The sequence below is a fragment of the Perca fluviatilis genome, chromosome 14 (assembly GCF_010015445.1).
Source record: "Perca fluviatilis chromosome 14, GENO_Pfluv_1.0, whole genome shotgun sequence".
Lineage (NCBI taxonomy): Eukaryota > Metazoa > Chordata > Actinopteri > Perciformes > Percidae > Perca > Perca fluviatilis.
The window spans coordinates 31,169,645-31,179,684 of NC_053125.1; the positions used below are offsets into that span (position 1 = coordinate 31,169,645).

Genomic DNA, 10,040 nt, shown 5'->3' on the forward strand with positions numbered 1-10,040 from the left:
CGAGTTTGCGGGCCCTGACTGCAATTGCATGCAAATTATCCAATCCAAAATTACAAAATCAAGATCACCTCCCAGGGGAATTGAACTCTCATACCAAAGGTAAGCATTCTAACCACTCACCTAGCAGTTCTTACATGAAGTTGAACAACTGTTTTACCACTTGCTTTCTTCAAGCCTCGGTTGCTAGGTAACCGTACTGTTTACAAAAAATAGGTTCTAGGCTAACTAACAAACCAACGCTTTTCAATGCTTTCACTGAAGACAGAAAGCGCAACTGTAGTATCCATTTTCCGCTAGAAATTCAATCGTTATAACTTTAGAGACTAAACTTTCCTAATATGCCAGTTTCTGCGGTCATGGAAGATTAACGTCGGCCGTGATTTCGGTGCACGCGAGCAACGTGTTTTTGTCGTTAAGTCACAAGGTGTAAATAGCTCAGCTGTGTGGCTTAGGCTATTTGTACCGTGGGTGCAAATAGACACTTTTTTTTTACTGCAATGACATATGTGCCTAAACCTCTGCTTTCTCATCTGACGCATCCCGCTCCTCTGTTATGGTGTGGTGGCCATTTCAGTAGATTTACTCACTAACATTGTTGTGGAAACACAATAAGCATGGAAACTAAATGCACACTTCCTGCATTACTGCATTACTTCAATTACTAAGTTACTCCTCTAGTAAACTAGTATTCACATGAAATAAAACAATAAAATATTGAGACCATTCAGCAAGGCACTCTGGGTAACATTCAACACACAAACTGGTTGCTATGGACTCGTCACTAGGCTTGCTCCACTTCGCCGTTTAAACAAAGTGGAATAAACGTATAAAAGTCTAAATCTACACAAAACCCACAATCTATTAGTAAGGTGACATCAAATGTGGCATTTAGGAAACCTTTATTGCAACCTTGGCACGGTAAGATGTGGAGACATAGTGCAACAGTCATTTTCGTTTTTTGCTTCCTGCTGTTCTCATCGTCAGCCAGGAAATATTTTTTTAAGTAGCCTAGTATATGAAATCAGATGTATTACCTACCACCATTTAGTTTTTTTGTGTTATTTAAGATATTTATAAAATATCAGAGGCCTGTACTACGAAGCAAGATTTGGCGTTAACAAGGTAACTTCAGGTTCAACGCAGGGTTTCGTGTATCACGAAGGTGGAACACTTGTTACCGGGTTCAATCGCCGTGGTAAACCTGGTCGGGAGCAGGTTAAGTAGGAGATTAGAGATCAACTGGTGTAAAAGCACCGCCTACTGACCAATCAATACTCCATTGATAACGGCGTCACCGTTCTTAGAAGATCAGGCGGAGCTCGGTGGAGAGAGAGAGAGAGAGAGATGGAGAGGGGGAGAGAGGGGTGCGCTCATAAAAGTAAAAACATTTAGAGACCGACAACCCCTTTAACATTCCCTGATGGGTATTTTTATGAAATATATATATATATATTTAATGGGAGGGAATTACATAACGGCTATTTGTTGGCTTCTTGAGCCGTGTGTTGCCAATGCGCACACCGGTTTGAATTATGTTTCTATATTTTTTATTTGCTCTCACGATCGCTTCCACTGCCAGCATTGCAACTGATATCATAGGCTAAAGCAACGACAGTTTATGGAAAGCACAAGTGTAATTATGGTCAGATCTTGGTCCTGACTGATGGGGAAGTGATATTGATAAGCGTTGTGATTTAACCATCTACATTGTCGCCTATTTTTTTTTGGCAGCTTTCTGTTTTAGGAAGCAACGACTATATTGCGTTTTGCCTGTAAAACCGTGTCTGTGTTCTTCATATTCATGTAGAATTATAGTTTGCTCTTCTTATGTAAAATATGCGGCTCTGGTAGATGTTTGTTATTGGTCGTGCTGTACAAAAACCGCCTGTTTTATGTGAACGTGCGCATTGCTGGGTTGGGAAACCCTGGGTTGATTGAACTAGTTGTTAACCACCGTCGAGACACAGCTTATGCGGGACCGCGGTTGTTGAAGGTTAGGTGAAGCCGGGTAACTGAAAGAAATCCAGGGCATGTTGATCTTGCTTCGTAGTACAGGCCTCTGGTCATACCAGACGTAATTATTCCACTCATTTTTAAACAATGCAATGATCCGTTTCAGCCACCAGGGGGGCAGCTCGCCCTGCCCCCAGCAAACTCATAGGTAAGACCCATCTGGTAGCGAAGGGTCAGGGCCCTAAAGTATAATCCGTTTTTCGTTTTAAACCAAAAATGAAAAAACGAAAAAACGGGTCGATTTTTCGTTTTTGGTTTCAAACCAAAAACGGAAAAACAAAACTATGAGCTCCGTTTTCTCGTTTTTCCAATGTCCATACAAATTAAAAATTAACTGGAAAACTGCTCGTTTTTCAACTGTTGTTTTTTTGTTATTCATGTTTCCGTTTTAACCCGCGCGAGAATACGGGCTCATTTTTATAATGTGCATAATCATTGAAAATCTGATGGAACACAGGTCTCGTTTATAATGTTATTTTGGTCTTACGTCTTAAGATCAAAGTTGACTAAAACAATCCGCTCTGGACAGGAAGTAACATTAACGTGTCAAAATAAAAGTATGAGAGCTGTAATAACTGCCAGAAGAACAATGTACTTTAGCTTTTGCCTGTAGCTTGTCAGATTAAGCTACAGTTAATTATTTAGGGTTATATAAAGTATTTAATTGAGCAACATTCATTAATATAAGCCACAAAGGGAGTAAGAATGGATATTGTTTTAAAATAGAAATAGGATTCTAATAATTTTTGCCAGAAGAATGAGGCACTTTATGAATACATTGTTTGCCTGTAGCTTGTCAGATTAGGCTAAAGTTAGCTATTTAGGGTTATATAAAGTATTTAATTATTAAATAATAATTTTAAATCACATGAAATCTGCATTCATCTATTATTAGCCTATGTGTGGCAGTTATTGACTAGTTACTCTAATCTTACACCAGCCAGTAAAAGGCATCTAACACTTGTGTTGTCTTCGGTTAACTTTGTCGTGTTTTCAAAGTTTCTTATAAGAAATTTGGGTTTCTTTCAACCAAATTAACCAAAAACAACATGCATTGTTCCCTTCCAATGCTCTTTGCAAGTAAATTAATATTCACAACTTTCATAACATTTTGGGTGTTTTATTCAAATTTATAGTAGTTATGGTCTTCCCGGGTGAATTTTGACCTGGTAGTGCAATAAGGCACCATTGAGCTTTACAGAAGATATATTTACAAGTACACACACACACACACACACACATATATACACACAGACACACACACACACACACACACACACACACACACAGACACATGCACACACACACACACACACATAAACACACACACACACACACACACATAAACACACAGATACACAGACAGACAGACATAAAGACACAGACAGACACACACACAATTGTTGGGTCTTTGTAAATTTTAGAGTGTGGTCTAGACCTACTCTATTTGTAAAGTGTCCTGAGATAACTCTTGTTATGATTTGATACTATAAATAAAAGTGAATTGAATATATCAGTCTGTTATAATCCAAAACAACTAATAGTATATCCTCATTTTACTTAGAAATTAGGTATAATTCATGTAAATGAGGTCTGTTGACCATGAATGCAAAAAATAAGTGTAAAACTAATGAGTGGAACGAAGTTGGATAAAAAGGGTAACCCAGAATTGAGTGATAAATTACTTCATGCTTTATGAAATGGTCAATTTAGTTATGCCAATAACATTTATAATGACCCAATTTATAAGACAACACAAGGGCTAAACCACCTGACCACTTAAATGAAAAGGCTTCTTTTGCAACTCTGCAGAATATTCATGTGACATGGTTGACCAACTTAACTGCCAATACAGTTTTTTACAATCACTTTGGCACTAATTTCAGAACCTTGACGTCATTTTTCAAAACTCTAGACACAAAACTCAAAACCAATGATCATTTTTCAAAACTCTAACACTTGTTTCAATTGCTTGGATACAATACACATAAACCAAAGATCATTTGTTCATTTAACAAAGATCATCTGTTCAATATGACACAACTTAACATCAAAGTACTACTATTTCAAAAAGCAATTCACACATTACAATTCAGATGATTGTCTATTCATTCCATTACAATCATCTAACTATCAATTGATACAACTACTCAAAATGATAAGTAACTGTTGCATTACCATTACAGCTTTTACAATCATTTCAGAACCTTGATGTCATTTTTCAAAACTCTACACACAAAACGATCATCACTTGTAACACAGGCTGTCCAACGTTCAAAACATTGCATTGTGCATTCATATCTTTAAAGAAATATTGCACTTGCACAATCACTGGTTCAAAACAAAATGTATTGTGAAATACCATTGAAACATTACATTAGATCACCCACACACAAGCTACCCATAGTTTCACTCGGTCATCGTTCTTACAATCATTAAATATTATAGTACAAAATAGGTGATATTTGTTTCATTATGGTACTATATATATATAAATATATCCCTGTAAAAGTACTGCAGTAGTAGAGAGAATACTACAGACCAATGTGGTACAAGTATATATATATATATATATATATATATATATATATATATATACACACACACACACACACACACACACACACACAGTAATTTTATATATATAAAGTATATATAAATTATTTATCTCAATCATCAGTAACGAGTTGGCAGAATTGGACCAGCAATTCCAAGGGCCTGCATCCATACAGTGCAATACTGTCAATACAGTAAATAGTCTTAAAGGTGGTACATGGGAGCATAGCAACAGTGTCTGATAAACAGTAGTATATTACAGTAAAGAAGGATGATGAAAATTTACATCCATAAATAATGTAGTCTAATTGGTTCATGCTCCACGCTAAGTGGTGACAATGAATCTTGTTATCTAGAAACTTTCATGATCTAAACATGGAATATTGTTTGTCTGTTTCCATACAACTAGTCATTAAGAGTAATGCAACAGTTACTTATCATTTTGAGTAGTTATATCAATTGATAGTTAGATGATTGTAATGAAATGAATAGGTAATCATCTGAACTGTAATGTGTGAATTGCTTTTTGAAATAGTAGTACTTTGATGTTAAGTTGTGTCATAATGAACAGATGATCTTTGTTAAATGAACAAATGATCTCAGCTTTATGTGTGTTGTATCCAAGCAATTGAAAAAAGTGTTAAGAGTTTTGAAAAATGTGCATTTTGATCATTGGTTGTGAGTTTTGTGTCTAGAGTTTTGAAAAATTACGTCAAGGTTCTGAAATTAGTGCCAAAGTGATTGTAAAAAACTGTAATGATTGTACGAACGATGACCCAGTGAAACTATGGGTAGCTTGTGTGTGGGTGATCTAAAGTAACATTTCAACAGTATTTCACAATCAATTAGTTTTTTGAACAAATGATTGTGCAAGTGCAATATTTCTTTAAATATATGAATGCACAATGCAATGTTTTGAACATTGGACAGTCTGTGTTACAAGTGATAACCGTTTTGAGTTTTGTGTCTATAGAGTTTTGAAAAATGACATCATGGTTCTGAAATTAGTGATTGTGAAAAACTGTAATTTGAGTGTGATGAAGAACTCCTGCAGATACAACTGGGCCACATTGCAAACTTCTCAACATATTAGTGAGGAAGCTGCCATGTTGCTTCTCTCATCCTGGTCTCCTCAGGCCCTGCAGACTGGACCACACTTGTGGTTTACTTCTAGAATATTACAGTAGGCCACTTTGCTGATTCAGATTTGCCACTTGAGTCCACAGCACCATACAATATATGATAAACATGCACCAGCCTTTGTGAAAGTGTATGTTCTGAGAGAGAGAGAGAGAGAGAGAGAGAGAGAGAGATATCTCGGTTGTAACATTAAACATTTGCATGATTCTGTGCCATCTGCTTCTGCTCCAACAATACAATGGCAGTAAATATTTATATTGCTTACAAGGAGATGTCAGTTATCTTGATCAGAAAAATAATGCATTGCAAAGTCAGGACTGGTACCAATTATTTAATTTACAACACACAAAGCACGCACACAGCAGCACATCGTTTTTGTTATTTAGTTCTTTGAGTTTTATGTTGTTATGGTGTTATGTTCTAAGTCTTATTATATGTGCTTTAGTTCACTTGTTCATTCCATTACATTACATTAAATGACATGTCATTTAGCTGGTGCTTTTATCCAAAGCGACTTACAATTAAGTAAAAGGGAGAGGGAAATCGGAGCACCTGGAGAAAACCCCATGCAGACACGGGAAGAACATGCAAACTCCAAGCAGAAAGGCCCCGGGCCACCAGGGTTCCAACCCAGTAGCTTCTTGCTGTGAGGCCACAGTGCTTACCATTGACCATTCCTTATTGTAATTCAACCACACAATACCTATCATGTATTATATTTTATTATCCAATATTGGCCAACTACTGTTTCAAGGGCTTAGTATGAGCAGTGAACCTCTAACGAGCTGGGTGATCCAGGCACAGGCCCAGCAGTGAGGAGGTCTACCATGCTCACCATGAACTCTGGTCCAGTCTGCAGGGCCTGAGGAGACCAGACCAGAATGAGAGAGTCTCCAGTACACTTTAACTTGTTAATTTATGTTCTTCATCACATTGACATGTTCACTGGCAACTAATGTGGTCAACCATGTCACATACAATATTCTGCAGAGCAATTTAAAAAAAGCCCTTATATTTTTTGCCTTTTTTTTTACTGGCTGATTTAAGATTAGAGTAAAACTATTCAATAACGCCACACATAATGCTAGGGGAATGCAGATTTTATTTAAAATGTGATTTAAAAATTATTAGAATCCTATTTCTATTTTAAAACAATATCCATTCTTACTCCCTTTGTGGCTTATATTAATGAATGTTGCTAAATTAAATACTTTATATAACCCTAAATAATTAACTGTAGCTTAATCTGACAAGCTACAGGCAAAAGCTAAAGTACATTGTTCTTCTGGCAGTTATTACAGCTCTCATACTTTTATTTTGACACGTTAACGTTACTTCCTGTCCAGAGCGGATTTGTTTTAGTCAACTTTGATCTTAAGACGTAAGACCAAAATAACATTATAAACGAGACCTGTGTTCCATCAGATTTTCAATGATTATGCACATTATAAAAATGAGCCCGTATTCTCGCTCTTGGGTTAAAACGGAAACATGAATAACAAAAAAACAACAGTTGAAAAACGAGCAGTTTTCCAGTTAATTTTTAATTTGTATGGACATTGGAAAAACGAGAAAACGGAGCTCATAGTTTTGTTTTTCCGTTTTTGGTTTCAAACCAAAAACGGATTATACTTTAGGGCCCTGACCGCGAAGGAGGGCCGAGATTAAAAGAGCTACATGGAAAACTATGCACCAAACAAACCACTTTGCAATTTTGCTGTTTCATGAATACAAAACTTGGGTAACCCCCCTACACAGTCTATTTTAGTCTATTTCTGACCACATTTCCTTGGTTAAACAGAGGCAAGGTGTTGTGTTCACTTCCTCCCACACCTTGGGTAGTTGGGAGGAAGCTGCACCTACTAAGAGATGGCTCGTTTGTTTCAAGATTATAAGAAGCTGCCTAGGCCAAGATTTAAATTTACTTGCACATACATATGTTCTTCAGTTCTAATCTGTACTTATGCACACAAACCCTCATACTCACGTTATGCAGGATGTGTACGTCTGTATGAATGCATGAGAGTATGAATGCATGTGCAACCGAAGTACTCAACTTTGGCCGAGGTGGCTTCTCGTCAACCACACTGCCGGTCACAGAGGAAGGAGGGGGGCTTACTTGATGCGACTATGAACAAAGTGCAGACATTTGGCCAAATATCAGGATGGAGGAACCATCTCTGCTGCGGCTGCTTTGTAAGTAAACGCTTTGTGCATTTATAATAACAATGCTGAAAAAAGAAATACTAAAAGAAATGCAAGAAAACTGAGTAATCTAAAGTTTAGGTTATATAGCAATGTTTTACTTTAAACAATAATTCTGGAACATTAAAATTATGAGAATTTTCAATTTAATTTAAACTTTGAACCGAACCAAACTCAAACTAACCTGAATGTCTTATCTCTTCAGTTCTGATCTCACTGCTGAGCTGCCCAACAGACCAAGGTCAGTACACTTCTTCTCTAGATACAAAGTCCTGTTCAGAGTACTTTTAAACTGGTTAGAGGGTTATTGTGTGTATTCAAAATACACACAATATTTGTTTATTTTTGAAAAGTTTATGACTGAGAAGCCAGAGGCCTCATTTATCAAAGCATGAGTAAAACTATTTGTCAGTGTGTGTGTGAAAAGTGTTTGTACGAACAATAAGTTTGGAATTTATCAAACCTGCACATGAACAATGGTACATCACACCTACATCTACATCTGCTAGCTTGTTCACACTTAATGGGGTTTTATGGTTGTGAGATGATTCACATACAGAAACTCCCCCAGAATACCAGATATAGTTAACCATATCCCTTTGAAACTCTGAGTGGTTTTAATGTAGAGATACTTGTTGTGGGTGAAAGTAGAAAAAGAGAAAGATAAAGATGAAAAGCATAACACACAATGAGGTTAAGACATTGGAGCGTCCTGGGAGCAAACATGAAGGAAGGTTTCCCAGCTTAGATGTGGGAAGAGATGAGCTGATTCCTTAAGTGTCCTAGAGAATCAATGTGAAGCCTCAGAGGCCCAGTCACGCTTTGTCCAAGGCAGCGATTGTCACAGTAGCAGTAATAATCAACTAGTTTTCACTAAACCCTCCCCCCTCCAGCTTCTCTGACTATGAGTCCCAGCAGATCTCAGATGTTTGAAGGACAGTCTGTCTCTCTGAGCTGTGAGGAGGACGACAGCTCTGCTGGATGGACTCTGAGGAGGATCACAGAAATAGAATCCAGGACTCAGTGTGGAGTTGACTGGGGAAAACCTGCTGGTTCTTCCTGTAAAATCAACTACATTGGCCCATCGGACAGTGGAGTTTACTGGTGTGAGTCCAGAGAGGGAGCAACCAGTAACAGCATCAACGTCATTGTCACTGGTAAGATCAGACTGTGGAGTCAGTATTGATGAAGCTGTGTGTGAATGGATGACATGCTGTAGTTTGTCTCTGTGTTGAGGTGGACCAGTGATCCTGCAGAGTCCTGTCCTCCCTGTGATGGAGGGAGAAGACCTCACTCTGACCTGTAAAACAAAGAAGCCCTCCAACTCCCCACCTGGTTTTTATAAAGATGGCTCCTTCATCAGGACTGAGCCTGCAGGTCACATGACCATCCACCATGTTTCCAGGTCTGATGAAGGCCTCTACAAGTGTTTCATCAGCAATGTTGGAGAGTCTCCACCCAGCTGGGTCTCTGTCACAGGTGAGGAGGTTACCTTTGATTTCAGATGTTCATTTATCCACATATTCACCTGACAGCTGATTCTCTCTACAGAGAAACCAAAGACTGCAAGCCCACCTCCAAGCTCTCTGCCGCACCCTGACACAACAGCTCCGCCCCCCGACACAACAACAGCTCCGCCTCCTGACACATCCTCAGACCGCCTCCACCTTCTGTTCAGACTAGTCGTCCACCTGGTGGTGTTCTGTCCGTACTGCATCTCCACTTACATCATGGTGTCTCTATATAGAGACAGGACCACAGGTAACACTGACCAATACAATCAATCAATCAATCAATCAATCAATCAATCAATCAATCAATCTCATACCACCACTTTGGTGTTGATGATCAATTATCTAAATTTTCTTTCTAACCTGATCTGACTCTAGGAAATGACCTGTCTGTCTCCATGGTGACGACACCGCCCACCCAGGCTGATGAGGGATTGGAAGATGATGATGTCATCACTGCTGTCACCACGGTACACCACTTCTGAACTGATTTGAAAAGAAGCTCAAGTGTTTTGAGTCCTCATAGATCAGAAAAAGGGCGGAACTGAAAGGTTTTGTCTCATTGCAAATCTTTGGTCTGAACTGGACTTAAGTAGCAGATAGTTGATCAGGTTC

General features: G+C 38.2%; 1 protein-coding gene across 1 annotated transcript in view; it reads left to right on the forward strand.

Annotated features, from left to right (window-relative positions):
- The window catches only part of LOC120572828 (high affinity immunoglobulin gamma Fc receptor I-like), a 49,954-nt gene extending 39,914 nt beyond the window's left edge, over positions 1–10,040 (forward strand). Inside the window, exons 4-6 of the mRNA XM_039822300.1 lie at positions 9,151–9,393; positions 9,466–9,675; positions 9,804–10,040. Coding sequence (XP_039678234.1) covers positions 9,151–9,393; positions 9,466–9,675; positions 9,804–9,910 — 560 coding nt within the window. The 3' untranslated portion in view covers positions 9,911–10,040. The remainder of the gene's footprint in view (positions 1–9,150; positions 9,394–9,465; positions 9,676–9,803) is intronic.